The 18,327-nt window shown below is 31.9% G+C and overlaps 1 protein-coding gene across 2 annotated transcripts in view; it reads right to left on the bottom strand.

Annotated features, from left to right (window-relative positions):
• NIPBL (NIPBL cohesin loading factor) overlaps nt 1–18,327 on the bottom strand; it is a 191,280-nt gene that overhangs the window by 18,987 nt on the left and 153,966 nt on the right. For both annotated transcript variants that reach the window (XM_019650739.1, XM_019650740.1), the window contains exons 28-34: nt 17,733–17,831; nt 17,485–17,631; nt 15,396–15,530; nt 14,634–14,732; nt 13,726–13,779; nt 5,218–5,326; nt 3,612–3,748 (exon numbers count right to left, since the gene is read on the bottom strand). In XM_019650739.1, the coding sequence (XP_019506284.1) occupies nt 3,612–3,748; nt 5,218–5,326; nt 13,726–13,779; nt 14,634–14,732; nt 15,396–15,530; nt 17,485–17,631; nt 17,733–17,831 (780 nt within the window). The remainder of the gene's footprint in view (nt 1–3,611; nt 3,749–5,217; nt 5,327–13,725; nt 13,780–14,633; nt 14,733–15,395; nt 15,531–17,484; nt 17,632–17,732; nt 17,832–18,327) is intronic.

Here is an 18,327-nt window from a genome sequence, read left to right as displayed (position 1 = left end):
CTGAACAACAGCTCAACATGGAGCTGGGCTGCCGTTCCCATACCCCCAATTCACCAATAAAAATCTTAAAAAAAAAAAAAAAAGAATAATCTGGCCCTAACTGGCAATACTGCTGAGGTTGAGAAGCCCTGTGCTAAAAACTCTTTTTAAGACAGATGAAAATGTAGACTCCCATAAATAGGTATAAGTCTTCTTTATTTTGAAATTTAAAATATTATATGAAAATCAAAAAAATTGTTTCAAGTTTTAAAACTGCTTAAAAACTAAGCAGATTTAAAAAAACAGGTAAAGCATTAAAAAAAATCAAAAGGTATTAAAGGATTTACAATAAAAAGTCTCTTTCCCCCTTCTGTTCTCTAGTCGCCCAATTCCCCTACCCAAAGGCAACCAAAGTTACTATCGTTTTTTGGTAAAGGTTGTCAAACATGTTTTTATTTAGCCAAGCTACCATTCCTTATTTTTAGGTTATCAACACTTATTTTGGACTCTTTGAGCTTATTATCTCACTGGTTAAAAACTTTCCGACCCTCACATTCATCTTTTCTTTCAGTATACCCATAGGATTAAATACAAAAATAGGAAAGATGAATACTTCTAAGTAACACAGAAATCCTTTTTTTCCCTGCCACCTCTCACTCGCACCCCTTTTAAGCAATAGGGGATGAGATAAAGTGGGTTTAAAAATAGAAGATAAATTCATTTGAGAATCACTGCTAAAACTTTACTTTTTAAAACAATGTAGTAACATGTTTTTGAATGTTACTGGCCTGCAAAAATCAAGTTGAGATACATATTAAAATTTAGAAGAAAAATTTTTAAAAAGATGGAAATCATGATGGAAAAGAGCAGAAAATAATACTAAGAAGAAATATTTGAAATGAATGTAAGATGGTCCAATATCTAAAACATTTAGATTACAGAGTACTTTTTTAAAAAAAAAGGTAAAATGGGCAAATGATATGAATAGTCAAATCACAGAAAATCAAGTCTAATGGCTAACATAAAAAAAAAAAAATCAACCTTCTAGAAATCAGGGGAGGGAAACTGAAGCAACAATAAGCCATTCCTTTACACTGTTAGACTAGCAAAGAATGCAAAAATGACAGTGTCTGTACTGGTTTCCAAAGAGGCTATAAAAGATGTCCACCAGCAATCTGGCAAGATCTAGCAAAAACCAAAACCAATACCAAAACAAATTTCCTCAACTTACCAAGTCCATTCCTCAGAGTCTATACCCTCCCCCCCAAATAAAACCAGTGTTTAAAAGCACAGTTGATCCTGGAACAACACAGGGGGTTAGACGCACTGATACTTATGCAGTCGAAAATCTGCATGTAGACTTTGGCTCTCCAAAAAATTAACTACAGCTGGTCCTTCACATCTGTGAGTTCAACCAACCATGGTTGGGAATGAGAAAACACTGTTTTCAATGCATGGTTGGTTGAATCCGTGTATGGAAAGCCCACAGATACTAAGGGCTATTTTATTTATTGAAAAAAATCTGTATAAAAGTGGACCGGTGCAGCTAAAACCTGTGTTGTTCAAGGGTCAACTCTACATGAATAGGAATGTTTATTAAGAAATTATTTGTACACAAAGTGAGGATAAAATGATATAGATAACTCATTTAAAGTGCTTGTCACAATGCCTTACAAACTAGTTAAGTATGACTTTAAATCTTTTATCAACTGTTTTTAGGTCAATAAAACATTTTAACATTTAAAAAAAATTATTTGTAGTGGCTATCAACAGGAATCAATATAAATACCCGCCAAAATAGGATAAAGTATGTAAGGATACTGAGGTTGCGTATCGTGAGATGAGGGGGAATAAAGATGCGGTAAGATATAAAAAAACAAACAAAAAAACCGAAAAAATTGTCTATTATATATGAGGTGGCCTGACAGTAGACCCCCTTATCTGTGGTTTCTCTTTCCACGGTTTCAGTTATCTGGGGTCAACTGCCATCCAAAAATATTAAATGGAAAAATCCACAAATAACCAATTCATAAGTTTTAAATAGGTGCCATTCTAAGTAGCATGATGAAATCTTGCGCTGTCCTGCTCCACTCTTGCTCAGGACATGAATCATTCCTTTGTCCAGTGTATCCAGAATGTATATGCTACCTGCCCGTTAGTTACTTAGAAACCATCTTGGTTAATCAAATTGAATCTTCCAAGATTGCAGTGCTTGTGCTCAAGTAACCCTTATTTTACTTCATAATGGCCCCAACGCACAAGAGTAATGATGCTGGCAATTCAGATATGCAAAGAGAAGTCATAAAGTGCTTCTTGTAAGTAAGAAGATATGTGTGTATAGAAAAAAACATAGTATATATAGGGTTTGGTACTATCTATGATTTCAAGCATCCGTAGGGGCTTGAAATATATCCCCTGCAAACATGGAGACTATTACTGTATTTATATAAAACTTGATATCTGTGTGTATATATATATATGTATAAATTATTTTATGTATATACAAAAATGAAAAATGTTTTCAAAGTAATCTTGCTTTCAAAAAATATTGGTTCTAATGAGGACTATTTATACAAGTTACATTATAGTCCAGACTGTAGAGGCAAACAGGCATGGGATTGAATTCCAGCTTTGGGACTAGTTAGCTGTATGACATTGGGCACATTAGATCTATAAAACTGAGATAATAATTGCAACTACTTCACAAAGTAAATGAGATAATGCACTCAAAAGTTCTTCACAGTGCTTGGCATTATGCTCAATAAATATAAGCTATTACTATTAGCCATAGATTACATATTAATCAATGTATTTCTGGATGTAATACAAGCCCTAAAGATAGAATTAGGGTCTCAGAAGTACTATATGTTGTTTTTATATATTTATCTTCTGGTACTTTCCTCAGGCACTTTCCTGACCATAGCAGCAAACAAATTTAGTAGACAAAATAGTTAAAATTAGCTCCTTAAGAACACTGAACATAGTAATTGAAAAACTATTTACATTTTAAAGTTTTTAAAGTATTTTAAAATTTAATGTCTGTAATAAGCCACTTAACTCACTATGTTGTCATATAAAATGCTGGATTATTTTACTTGAGCAGTATTTTAATTTTCACATTTGATTTTAAGAAACCATACTATGTATACTATTAACTTAACAGCCTAACATCTCTGACATGATACTCGATTTTCCATATTCAATATATTGGTATATTATACAAATAAATAAAATGTTTAAAATAAAATATACTAAAAATAACAAATGAAACGCAAATTCAGAATCTAAAAGACAGTGCATTTCTCAATAACAGGAACTCTGCCTCATTCACCTTTGAGGTCTTAAGAATAGTTACAATATTTCATTAAGGATATACTGAGGGTTTGGCTTAAGGATCTTAAAGAGAAATGGAGTCTGAACTTTATTTTTAATATATCAGGAAAATAATGTTTGTAGATAACTTGCCACAAATATTAGAAAATGTACTTAAAGTACATGACATAGTTGATCTGTCAGTGAAAATAACTGTCATCTGTCAGTAAAAATGTGAATGACACAATGTGAATTCTAAATTTAAAATACTTAGTACATGGTTTATATAAAACAGAAAAATAGGACAGTGCTATACTTACACTACATTTAGTGGTAAGGTATGGTTGCATAGTCATGGCATGTTTAACCATGAGCTGGGGTCTTATTTTGCTGAATAAGAACAAAGTGGTTATGCAAGCTACCAATCTTCCAGAATTCACACCTTTATTGTCAGAGTCTGGAAAAACAAAGAAGAAATAAGACACTAAAATATGACAAGGCAGTGGAAATTATACAGAGTATTATTTAAATTACTCAATATTATCCCCTGAATAGATTCAGTACATGCCTCAATATAACAGATTAGCATTTCTTACACTATACTTCCTGCATTTCATTTTTCTTCATTATATAAATTACATATATTAAGAATAAAGGACAAAGAGGCTGCACTATAGAAGGCAAGTTTTACACTAAGGGGAGTAGGACTGAAGTTACAAAGTAGAATGGAAGTTTGAAACTTTAAGGATAAACATGGTGTTGGTTATATCTAAAAATGGATGAAAGTGAATATGGGAAAGGAAGTTAGCAAAGGGGGACAAAACCAATTTAGCTGAGGTGATACTGTGTTTAAAGACACTGGGAGAAAAAGATGCTGCTGTAGTAGGAGAGTTACAAGATGGAAGGGAGAAATTAAGAAGCTGGGCCAGTGCTACATTAGAAAGGAAAATAAAATGCTGTTCAGGTGAGAGGAAAATGTTCTTGGGTGGCAAATTAGTTTTTAGAGGAGATAAGCAACTTTCTAACATTAAGTAACAACAGTATCACCCTTAAAACCTGGGATAGGGGAAAATAGGGAAAACAGGACAAGGAGATAAAAAGAAAAAGAGGTACAAATGGAAAATGAAAAAAACATTAAAGAAAAAAAACTGCATAAAAATATAAAGGATATCAACATTTCCTTAGGTGCCATAAATATACGTCTGTAAGAGGCGACTGGCCCCGCATTCTGGAGAATGACCGAGGCTGACTATTGTTCCTCCTTAATGCACATCAGGCAATGGAAAGTGATGTTATGCTTGTGTACTTTAAGAATAGATATTGATTATGACTTTTCTAGTTTTCTAAGTTATTTATATTTTGATTAATAATTTCAGACTTGTCACTGGTAAATAATGTGACAGATAATATAAAATATTAAGTATTTAAGGAATTTAATTTAAAAAATAGTGACAGCTTTCTAGCTCAAGATTAAGCACATTTTATATAACAATTATAAATAATATTAGGGATGTACTAAAAATCTTTTAAGAACATTTTTATAATAGTTAAAACAATTTCATTTTGAGAGAAAATTTTATAGGATTTAAAACATATCAAACGGTTTTTGGATGAGTGCAATTAGCTAAGTACGTATTAGCCCCTGGACTTTCTTTTATTCCTGTTCAATATGACATCTAAAATTATATGGTACTGAAAGATATGCGGACGAGATGAGGCCTATGCATTTATTAGACTGCTCTAGATAATCTTAGTCAATCTTAACAATATAATCAAGGCTGCAACATCAAATAAAAAACAGATTTCATTTCAAAGTAGTTCACTGTTAGGCTAAGCAGAGCCAGAGGCAAAAATAATAAATGTGCCCAAAGTATCTTAAAATATCTTATAAAATCAACTTAATGACCAATATATAAAATGTCTTACCAGCTAGAGATTCCTCATATTTAAGAATGTGCTCAACTAGGTTATCAACAAGTTGAGTACAAGCTTTCTTCACAGGTTTATATGAGGAATCCTCTTCGGACTTCAACAACTATATATGTGTATATATAAAAAAAAAAATCCCAGTATAATTATTCATCAGGCAATAATAATACTAACACATTAAATGTGCCCATAAGTAATAAGCTTTCCAATTTGTCATTAACAATTTAAGACTGAAAATGCAAATAAACAAAAATATATAATAAATGTTTTAAAATAACTTATGAACCAGTAATTCATAAATACTTTCAAACAATTTTAGGATGAAGTATTTAAATTGCTGTATGTAGGAACTTAGGTAGGATATGAGAGAAATGAGGAAGGTGACTTTCTTTTAAGAGTACCACTCAATGCTAGCTGAATTACTTTAAAGAATTAGAATTTCATTCCTCATTATACCAAGTCCTTTGATGTCTCAAAAAAATATATTATGGGTTAATTACATCTTTTATATAATTGTAATTATATCTGAATTGCACCTTAAGTTTTGCAAATATAAAATGTAAGGCTAGACTTCTGTTATCCTTTAACAAATTATTAATAAATGTTAGAAAAGTGCTATGAATAATGAGATAAGGAAAAGAGATCAGTCTAATTATAGCGAACATTCCCCTCCCCCCCAAAAAACAAACCAATCTTTCATAAGCAATCATAGGTCAACGGTAAAGTCATCTGAGATATATTTGTTTTGTTGATAAAGATTAGCTAATACAATTCTGGGGCTATTAAAGAAGCTGGGATGTGTATTTGGTTTCTTTGAAGGGTTCCAATGTTGTCCAATAGAACTTTTTGCAATGATGGAAATATTCTATATTTGTGCTATCCAATGTGGTTGCCATGAGCCACATGCAGCTACTTGACACTTGACATGTGGCTAGTATGACTGAGAAATTAAAATTAAATAAAAATTCAAATGAAATAAAATGCTTGTAGCTAGTACTGGACATCACATGTTTAAACTTTCACTACAAGATGCATGGATGATTAAACAAACTAACAGCAATTAGAATAACACAACACATACATTGTCCCCTCTCCACCCCCCACGCGCCTCCAACTTAAAGAAGTAAATCAAAGCAGAACACTTCAATTTACCTAATTTCATCTCTAAACAGCAAATTCTCTTCCTGCTCTATAACTTAATTCCTTAAGCAGCTATTAAAATTACCTGCTAGCCTGGTCTCTTTCAGGCAAGAGTATAAAAAAATCCCCTCATCCGTTTTTTCTTTTTTCTTTCCAAGACATTGAGGATACCGAAGAGTATTAACCATAAATTTTGGTTCATCAGTGCTGCTATGTGCTCTTTATTTACTTATAAATATAATGATACACTGTGAACCCAACTCAAGAACAAAAATATTTCCAATAATTTATATTTCCCAGTGTGCCCCTTTCCCTTATCCCATCTTCCTGTTTTACTTTCAAGGTACCACTATGAGGAATTCTATCATTTCTTTGCTTTAAAAAATAGTCTAAGCTCTATATTGTTTATGGTCTTGCTTGAGTTTCAACTTTCTAAAAGGTATGCTGGCTGTAGTCTTCTACATCTTCTTTAGTGACTCATTATGCCACTAACTAATGCAGCTGTTGCATGTAACTGCATTTTATTTGTTTACTATATGACAGGTCATTGTCTGTCTGTACTTCATTCATCCATCTTCTGAAGGCAGGTTAACTACAATTTTAGTGGTATAATGAGCATTCTTTCATTTGGCTTCTGGTGCACATATGCAAGATCTTATTGGGTATATACACTGCAGTGGAACTGCTGGATCATAGGACATATGAATGTTCAACTTGATGAAATAATGCTATTTTTAAAAATTGGTTGTAATATTTTCTTAGCAGCAGTGTTTGAGAGATACTATTTAATCCATCTCTTCTCCATCATTTGTTGTCATCTGATTCCTCAATTTTTGCCAAATGGATGTAAAATGTGGTCTTGATTTGTATTTTCCATATTACTAATGAGGTTGAACACCTTATAGGACATATGTGCTATTTCTTTTATGAAATGCCTATTCATAACTTTTACCCATTTTTCTACTGGGACTCCTGACTTATATTGGTTTGTAGGAGGAATTCTTTATATCTTCTTAAAATGATCCTTTCTCAGTTACATGTGTGTCAAGTATCTTTTCTCAGTTTGTGACCTGTTTTCAGTCTCTTTAAGATGTCTTTTGATTCCTAAATGTTCTTCATTTCAAGGCAGTGAAATTTGTCAATCTTTTAAGGTTAATGGCTTTTGTCATTTGTTTAAGAAATCCTTCCCTATAAAAAAGTTAAAAATATATTTACATATTATTTTCTTTTAAAAATTTTAAAGATGTCTTTTAATCTATTGGGTGGTCTGAAAAGTCATGATGCATTTTTGCAACGAAAACCAGAAAAATACGTCATGACTTTTCCGACAACCCAATATATGGCACTGACTGAAGTAGGAATCAATTTTTTTAAAAAAATTCCTTATGGACAGCCAATTGTCCCAGCCCCCTTTACTGAAAATCTTTTCCCCATTAACTGCAGCGCCATTTCTGTTTTATAGTAATTATACCCTATATATGTAGAAGATTATTTCTGGGCTTTCTATCCTGTTCCATTGGTCTACTTAATATATACAATCTTCTTACTGTATCTTTAAAAATAGGTCCTAATGTTTGTTTTGGTAAGGCAACTCATTGTTCCTGCATTTTCAGAAGTGACAATTATTTTCAATTCTTTGCTTTTCCATACATTTTACAATCACCTTGTGCTGTTTGATGAATATTTTTTATTCTTGGTTTTGATGAGATCTCTTCTAACATTTTCCCATTTTGCATAATTTTCATTTTCAGTTTTACAGTTTACTCTCTATCAGATTTTATTCCTAGTTTATTAGAAGTTATCATTCAAGGGTATTAAATCTTATAAAAAATGGCCTGTGTCCTCTGAAATGATTACTTATTTCTTCTTCTTTCTGTTACATCACACACACACACACACACACACACACACACACACACGTTAAACCAGCTTTTCACTTATGATATGCATGCATATGTGTATGTATATAGGTATGCGCATGAATATGTATACATATACATCTTTATTCATCTTATTTCTGATGTATTTCAAAGTAAATTATAGACATCAGTATATCCCATTTTTCCTTTTGAGATAAAATTTACATGAAATGAAATGTACAAAGCTTTAGTGTACACTTGTTCAGTTTTGTTAAGTGCATTCACCATTATAACTCAAAACTCCAACTAAGATATAGAATAGTGGTTCTCCACCTTCAGCTTGTATCAGCTCATTTGGAGAGAATGTAAAAATACAGAACGATGGCCTCCACTTTCAGAGTTACTGATTAATTAAGTCTGGGGTAAAGACTTAGAACTTGCATTTCTAACAAATCACAGGTAATCTCAATTACTGTCAGAACCATTGATAGATTACCATTACCCCAAAAGTTCCCTCATGTTCCTTCCAAGTCAATCCCTGGACCCTTGCAACCACACTTCTGACTTTTCCCCCTCAATATAGATTAGTTTTACCTCTCCTAGAACTTCATATAAATGGAATCAGTGTACGCACCCTTCTGTTAAGGCTTCTTTTACTCTACATAAATGTTTTTATTATTCACATTTGTTGCTGTACATTTCAATAGTTTTTTCCTTTATGATATGTAGTACTATTAAATTGTAAGGGTATATTAGTTTTTTATTTTAACCCATTCACTGGTTGAAGGAAACAAACTGTATCTGATTGTAAACTCAGGAGAAACCAAGCTGCTCCTTTTGCTTAGAAATCTCAGCTAAATACATAATTTCACTGCTTGAAGTTCTGTCTTCCACAAAACATTACAGCAAGAACACAATTCAGCCAAGTTCTTTGCTACTTTTTAATAAAGACTGACCTTTCTCTGTTGCCCAATAGCATGCTCCTCATCTCTGTCTGAGACCTCATCATAAGGGCCTTTACTGTCCATATTTCTACCACCATTCTGTATGTGATCGTATATATTCTCCACAAAGACAGCTTTCTCTATAGCTCTCCTCTTTTCTTTCTGGACCTCACCAGAACTGCTCTTAAATGTCTCCACACAGCACTAGCAGTTTTTTCCAGCATGCACCTCAAAAGTCTTCCAGACTCTACCGATTACCCTATTCCAAACCTGCTTCTACACTTTAAGGTATTTGTTTCAGCAGCACACCACTTCTTGGTATCAATGTCTGTCTTAGTCAGGTTGGGCTGCTGTAACAAATACCATAGACTAGGAAACAACATTCCATGAATTGGGAATCAGTGATCTATAAGAAACGAACCTGGGCCGGCCGAGTGGCGCGATGGCTAAGAACTCGCTTGGGATGCCAGAGGGCACCGGTTCGGATCCCACATATGAGGGCCAGTGACACTGCCCTCTACAGCTAAGATGCTGAACAACAGCTCAACCTGGAGCTGGGCTGCCCTGAGTCGCTGGCGACGGCGTAGGCTGCAGTCCCTGTGGCAGTGGGTTGCCATGGGCTACCGTGTGTAGCCAGCAGCCAGCGTGAGCGGCCAGCAGCCGCAGTGAGCGGCCGTCCAGAAGCCGGCGACTGATCTGCCTCGCCAGGGAAGAGCGCAATGATGGTGCCAACTTGGGCCAGTGAAGCAGTGTCCTCCACAACTAGATTGAAGAACAAAACGACAGCAACTTGTCTGTTCCCCTTCCCCTAATTCCCCAGTACTGTTCCCATCCCCCCAATTACCCAATAAAACTCTTAAAAAAAAAAAAAAAAAAGAAACGAACCTAACACATAAATAATAAAAATGAGAAATTGCTGAAATTGGATGGAATGGAATATGTGTATATGAGCTCATGTGCAAATAGAAAGTGTGCTACTTATTTTTGACTCAAAAAATTCTAATAATTCCAGCAGTCCAGTCCCTATATCCTTTCTAGTCTCTCTTAAAATTTATGTGTAACTGCTAAGAGTGGTTATGTCTCTGTCACATGTACTTATATAAATATTTTTGAGCTTTATTTCTTATATTAAATCCTGTTAGTCTAATGACTGTTCATAATAATGTCATTGGTAAATGAAACTGCTGGCAGAAACTAAAGTCGGAAAGCATAGAATAGGGAGAAAAAAAATTGAATGGATAACTAAAGAGGACTAGAGAGTAAAAGTATAAAGAATATAAAACTACTACTGCTCAGATATTATAAACCTAGTCATCTCCTTTCTGCTTCTAACTTGCCAATACTACATAGGGATATTATCTTAGAACCTTTTTACTAATACTAAATAATGACATTTCTGACAGCTACACTTAATTTTTAATCGTTTATTGTAATTATCAGATGAAACATCGTTTACAGCCTTCTAGAAATTATAATGTCCCTTTTGGAATGGCTGACATAAATATAACTAAGGTGGTTATAAGATTCTATAATATAGAGCTAATTATTTAATTTAGAAATGAAATGATGCTAATTATATTATGTAAAATTCTGAAATATAAGATGACTTATGAAGAGTCTAAGATGCTGTAATTGGGTAACACAAGCAAAGATCATAAAGGTGTTTAAAAAGGCATCTTGAAAAAATTTTAAAAAGTTTAACTATTGCACTGTGTTGTACAGCTGAAAATAATTTTAAAAAATGTGTATTTCACAATGAAAAAAAAATTTAAAAAGCAACATACTACTATACACACCAGAATATGTTCAAATTAAAAAGACTGATAATACCAAAGACTGGTGAGGATGTGGAACAAATGGAACATGGCTGATGGAATGCAAAATGGTTCAGCCATTTTGGAAAATAGTTTGAAGGATTCTCACTCACCACACATGACCCAGCAATGGTACTCCCAGTAATTTATCCAGGAGAAATGAAAACAAACATCCACACAACTTGCATACAAATACTCAAGAGCAGCATTATTCATAATAGTCCAAACTGAGAACAACTCCAAAGTCCATAAATTTGTGAATTAACAAAGAAATCATGATACTATTGATACCTCTCAGCAATAAAAATGTTAATATACCAGCAACATTCTGCTAATTTAAAAAAATCAAACACAAAAGACTATAAGCTGTACGATTCCATTGACATGAAATTCTACAAAAGGTACCATTATAGTAACAACACAAAGTAGACTAGTGGTTTCGTAGGGTCAGGGGGAGAGGATAAACTACAGAGGCACAAGGAAGCTTTTAGGGTAATATTCTGTATTTTGATTGTGCTGCAGTTTACATTATTGTATATAATTATTAAAATTAAACTATATACCTAAAATTAGTGAGTATTTTTACATGTATATTATACCTCAATAAAACAAATTTGGCTGTTAAAAATATCACTATGTACTGTTTTATTACTAAAAATATTGCTAAAAATAAAATAATTAAACAGAAACAAATGGACCTAACTAAATGGTAAACTATTGACATAGTCAAACAGAAAAATGTTATTTCAAAATGGACTTCTAATGGTGTATCTTTAGTGAGTTATAGATAAAAAGAAATGCAAAAATATTTTAAGCTGTATCCAATAATCTTATTGTTAATATAGTACGGCAAAGCAAATAAAAAATTATGCTCACTGCCTTAGGAACCAAGATTTTTGGCCTAAAGAATACCATCAAAAGAGAATCTTATAATCTTAAATTTGAATAAAAAGTATCAATATAACTCTTATTTTTCTCTTTCTAAAAAAATATGTATTTTGTAGCTCTATCCTCTAAAAAGACCCAAAACTACGATAACACTTAGCAGTGAACATCCATAGCACTGAGATTAATTTCTACGTAAGGGAATTAGGGCTTTTTGGAAAAATGGCTGACTTCAGATTTAGGGCAGGAAATGTACAAGATGAGTCTGGGGCATCTTGTAGAAGCAGAAAGTAATCAGGTTACAAAAGAGCAATGAGGTTATATCAAAAGGATACAAGACCAACTTGAGGGGGCTAACACTGGGCAAAGATGGACCAATTTGAGCTTAAAAAAGAATTATCACTGCAATAAATTAAAATACATCAAAGACATAAAAATCTATTAGTTCATACTGACATTAAAAAACTAACAAACTCATGAGTCACCTTTAGAGGATGACAGAAACACTCATTATTCTGAAAACTGATAAGTAATGGAAAAGAATCAAACATTTCCCCTGCCTTTCCTATAAAAATTATATGTCACACTAACAAATACTCAGGACAAAATTCCTTTTTAAAGAAGAATCCCAGCTAATTAATATGAAACAAATAATTAGAAAAAGCATCAGTATTTTATACCTTCTAATGGAAATAATGAATCTAGGTAACAATCATTTAAAACCAGTCACGAAAGACTTAATAATAGATGCAACAGGCTGATAATACCTAAACTCAGAGATTACTGTAAACGGGGCCAACCAAATATTATGTGCCTCCTGATGTGATGCAATAATATTCAGCATCATCTATGAAGTATTCTTGTCCCTTACACTCAAAACTGAACTTCAGTGTTATCAAGCCCCTAGATCTACGAGTTTACACATACACAAAAAAATGGTGGATAGAGAAACAACTTAAATGACACCAGAAGGAAGAGATCTGTGAAATCCAGAATATGGGACATTTTACAGAAAAACACATAAGGGACATGAAAAAAAAGAGGGGATGAGTGGTTGACAATTGTAGGTTATGTGACTTAAGAGCCATATCATCTAAAGCAACTGCAAACCAACTACAAAAATACATTTTTGAGACAACCAGGGAAATGTGAGCACCAACTAAGTATCAGATATTAGGGAATAATTTAGTAATATTTATTTTGATATAGATGATAATGATATTCTGGGTTTTTCAAAAAGTAATTTCTGTTAGAGACATATACTAAAGTATTTATAGGTGAAATGACATAAAGCATGGGAATTGCTTTAAAAGTAAAAAAAAAAAAGATGAGGGAGGGCTAGAGATAAAACAAAACAGGAAGAATGATGGTAATTTTTGAAGTTGGGTAATGGGTATTTCTATCTATTTGAAAACTTTTGAAATAAAAAATTCATAGGGAGATAAACATTTCCACTTATGAAATATTAAAAGAACATGAATTATGGTTTAATTCTGCACTACTATAGGAAATTCTATATATTTTATAACATGTCAAATAATGTAAATAATATTTAATGCAGTCTGTATATTTATAAATCTCATGTCTATCATGTAGATTAAAGAGATAAGAAAAAATAATTATCTGGAAGAAAGGGAAGATAGAATTTCAATTACTGATTTAGAAAACTTACTTACAACAAGCAAGTAAATAATGGATTAAATTCAGATATTAACTAAAACATTTTTCAGTCTAATAGTTGAAATAAAGTTTCCCTACCAAAAAGCAAATACTTAAAAACAGTTATTTTATATCAGATAAGTCTACAAAGAACTTCTATTAAATTTCATGCTGTTTGCTATCGGAAGTCCAAATAACACTCACATTTTGAAGGAGTTGCTCAAACCAGTCATATCCAGTATCTCTGCATGCTGCAACCTAAGGGGAAAATATGGTGAAACTATCAAAATTAGAAATTCACTTAATTTAAATAAAATATACCTTTGCTAAGCTTTATCCTTAAATATATAAATGTCTCAATGTCTCAAATTAAAAAATTTATTTTTAAAGTAAACCATTTTTTCAGTAAGCCGGTAATTTAACCAATTTTTTATGCAATTTAACCAATGTTAAAAAACTTGATTGTAAAAATATATTAGAATACATTCAAGAAATTAGTGCAATGTACTGAAATTAAATGTGAAATTACATTTTGAACAATAACTTGAATCACGCGCTTTCAGAAAAATCTGAAAGGTCTAAAACAAAAATGGAAATGTTTGCTTCATATTTTCCTTCTAGATAGCAGATTTAAAGACATCAGTGAAACAGATAATCATGTAATTGATAACAAGATTTCTTATGTTTAAAATATGAAAAGTATCATGGGTAAAAAAATTTACAGTTCATGTATATAGTTAAACATGAAACTAATGTTAATTCATGTTTTCTGAAAAAGATAGGAATTACTATCTCATTTCAGGCTGCTATCCTTGGGCTGCTGTACCTACTTCATCCACTTCTCCTTTCCCTCTCAATTTTCAATCACTGGAGGAATTTGAAGAATTTCAATATTGGTGCTGAAGTCAGTAAATGCCAAAAAGTGGGGCTATGTAGAAACACCAATTTCATCTTACTTGTATCTTTTCAGTATCCTCAGAAATATAAAGTAAGGCAAGTAGTGCTAAATGTCGAGGTTAACCAAATATCTCATTTTCTCTCCCTTTGTAAAATGGGGTACACCTCAACTAGGTTTGCACCAACAGGGACCAACCCTATGTTCCAGTCCTTACCACATCAGTGATGTTTAAAATTTTCCTTGTCATTGCTTCTTTGTCATTGTGTGGAGTTGGAGTAAACCAGAGTTTTTGGAATGTTTCATTTACTAATTTCTAGAGGAAAGAAAAATTTTGAACTAAGTAACTACAACAAACATGGCAAAATTCTCAACCCCAAATTCTCATTAAAGCCTAAAACAAAGCTATAAATAACTAATCAAAACACAAATTATTGGCAATTTTTGGTATAAATTCCTCAATTTTTTTTCAAGTCACCAATTAATTTCTCAAAATTATAATCTTTTAAAATTTGGTTAAGATTTTAAATGGGTGTCACTATGCCTAGCTTAGAGTTCTGCATAGTATATACCCGAATGGTTTTGATCAAACTAAAAAATATTTTTACTACTTTTGCAAGAATAAGTATTTAAACTTTCAACAAAGAGTTAACAAATGTATAAAACCAAGCACATACCATGTGAAAATCAAAATAACTTTAATTTGATAAAAATGTCCTATATATAATGCAATCTCTACAATGATATTTAATATTATAATTGTTGAATTTGTTGGGAATGATAGGATTTTATTAATTAATACAAGATCTAGAAATAAAAATGTATCAAAGTAAGTCTATCTTGAATTTATAATAAAAAATATTGTTTCATTTGTAAAGTTTTATATATATTTAAATAAACAAAATTTAATATAATAAACATTTAAATTATTTAAAACATTAATGAAAAATAAATTTAAAGTGTCAACATTTCATCTTACCTTAATGCCCTCTTCATCATTAACTCTGCGAATCATTTTTACACACATTTCTGTAATTTTTGGAAATGTTGGTTGTTCAATACAGATGTCTCTTAGAATCTTTATTACCCTTTTCCTGACGCTAATACCAGTATCCTAAGAATAGAAAGATACTATTAAATGCCAAAAAATTCAAGATATCTAGGTGTATGAAATTTGATCAAATGAAATTAGAAAATTAAAACCAACAAGCAGTAATATATTCATTATATATTAACACGGTAAACATGGTCTATACATTTCCTTTTATATGCTTTCTTATTGATGTTACCATAAATATGGGTTATTTAATTATAGTGTCTATTTTAAAAATACCCAATATTTTTAAAATACCCAATATATTTAAAAATACCCCATATTTAAAATATCCCCAATACATGAAAAAATATTAACTAGTTAGCACTGAACACAATACTAGAGTATATAAGCTTGCCAAAATTAAATGAGATAACAAACATAAAGCTTTTGTAATAGTGTCTGCTATTTAAGCAGCATATAAAACATTTTTAACAAAAATGTCTAACTAAATCTAATCAAACCATTGCCACCATCTTATGGTTTATAGGAAATACAAGAAACAAAGGAACAAAATAAATTAAACAAAACAATGAGGAAACAACAAGACTGACCTGGTCTTTTTTAATTGGTCAATGTCAGAGGGGGAAGTGTGTAAAAAAGAGTTAAGAGAATACTGTAAATTTAAAACATGACCACCAAAGCAAAGTATGATCTTTGGTTTGATTCTATTTTTTTAAAAAAAAAGCTGGAAAAGGAATTTTTTTGCCCAATTTTTGGGACAATTGAAGAATGCGAATATGAACTGGTTATTAGATGATATTTAGGGAGTGTTAATATGGTTGAGTGAGATAATAGTTTTTGTTTACAAGGCCAGTATTCCTATTTTTTGGAGAGTTAAGGTGAAATATCTATGGGAGAAGTAGCAAAACATTGGTAATTGAATTTAAAATAATTTAGCAAAAAAATACAGATGAAATATGGTGGTGGATACAGGAATGATCATTGTACTACTTTTCTTTAATTTCACAAATTTCATAAAGAGTCTTAAAAATAAATAAAAAGCATCAAACACTTATTGTGCAAAATTATTTCCATAATGCACTTTAGCAATTGTGAAAACATTTTAGGATATATTGCTAGGGTAGATGCTGTCAGAGTTCATTATAGATTTGAAAATCCTGTTGGTTTTCCCCTTCACTCTTCAAAAGACTGAGTCACTAAAAGGAAAACAAAATTCTTCCACTCTTTCTTGGTTGATATCAAGATTTTATGATAGTTGAAGCTGGTATTGTAACTCTCAATCACAAAGTATTTTGATAGCAGGTTAGAGGTGATAAATTCTTGTCATTGTGGGAATACCTAGTCATGTGCCTAATGCATCTCTGTTGTTACAGAAGTAGTCAATATGCCTGCAGGGCGTGGTGTGCAGATTCCACAGGTATCTTGTAATGCCAATTTTCCTTTCATATTCCAGGAAAATGCTTCAGAGCAAGAGAAATCAATGATATCCAAAAAAATTAAGTATCTTAGAATAGTATTTAAGTTTGCTCTTAAGATACAAATGACTTTCTGGTTTAACTTGCTTGTCATAATTCAGCTTTAAGGAAACATGCAGATACACATAAAGGATTAAAAAATATTACGAGATACCAAAGTTCTGTACTTAATTCTCACTGAAATAATTCTTCCTGTTTATATACATACATACATAATTACCCTAGATTCTTATTTAAAATATTGAACTATGCCATGCAATCCTATGATTTATTCTTTGTAAAATGACATAATCAAAAGGAAACAGTAACTGAAAAAAGGAATCCAATTTTCATCAATGACTTGTTTTACAGTATTGAGCAGCCCTCCTCTTGAAATATGTCCTTCTTTAGAAGTTACTATAGTTCATCCATTGGGCAAAATAAATATATAATTGGTATTTACTTTTCTATCATAACATTTAAAGAAAAAGATGTGATACTATGAGAAAAACAAAATTGTATTCATGAATCGTAATAAAAATGAAAAACCAACATACCAATATTCTTTCAATCAGCATATCATAATACTGCTCAGCAAGCTGAGGTCGGCAAAGGACAAATCGACCTAGTAATTCTACTGCTGCTTCTCGGACGCTAGTGGAGTTATCCATCAATCGTCCATGAACTCCTCGCTGCATATCAAGCTAAAGAAAAATAAAGAAAATGTAATTTATACTAAGTAGAGCTAATATTTTAATTTGAATAGAAAGCTCAAGTAAGAAGAATCATTTGTGCTCCTCTTTACCCTTGCTAGGATACTGGGGTCTACAGCAACAACCTCAGACAAACACTTCATGGCTTTTGTTCGAACGGCAATTGCATTTTCACCAAGAACTCGAAGGATCTGCCAAGCAAACATTGACATTTTCATAAATTTTAGAACACCTAACATTTAACAAAATATAGCATGAAAACAAGCAAAAGATATGAAAACAAATATTGTATTTACCTCCCTTTAATTTTTATACACATGAGTAAAAGACATTGTCTTACTGATCCAAAGCTTTAACCTGAAGGTAAGGAAGGCATTCTATACTTTAGGGCCTTTCCTTTATCCTGGCATTCTCAATTAAACCTGGTTTTTATTGCTATGCTTCATTTACAAGGACCTGTAGCCTCACTAAAACCTTGTTGTGTGTAACTTTAATTAAGGATGTTTATTATCATTTAAATAACATCTGATAAATGAATAATTTGTTTTTATAACATCAATCACTCTAAGAGGTGTGATCAAACAATATGGTGAATGTTTAAGTAAAAAAAAAAAACTTATTACAGTAAAAGACACATTGCCATTAATCTCCCTCAAAATACTTTCCCTCACTTCGAACACACTTAGC

Source organism: Hipposideros armiger, unplaced genomic scaffold (assembly GCF_001890085.2).
Source record: "Hipposideros armiger isolate ML-2016 unplaced genomic scaffold, ASM189008v1 scaffold_146, whole genome shotgun sequence".
Lineage (NCBI taxonomy): Eukaryota > Metazoa > Chordata > Mammalia > Chiroptera > Hipposideridae > Hipposideros > Hipposideros armiger.
Note: the sequence above shows the minus strand (reverse complement) of the source record. Positions and strands in the feature narration are given on the sequence as shown.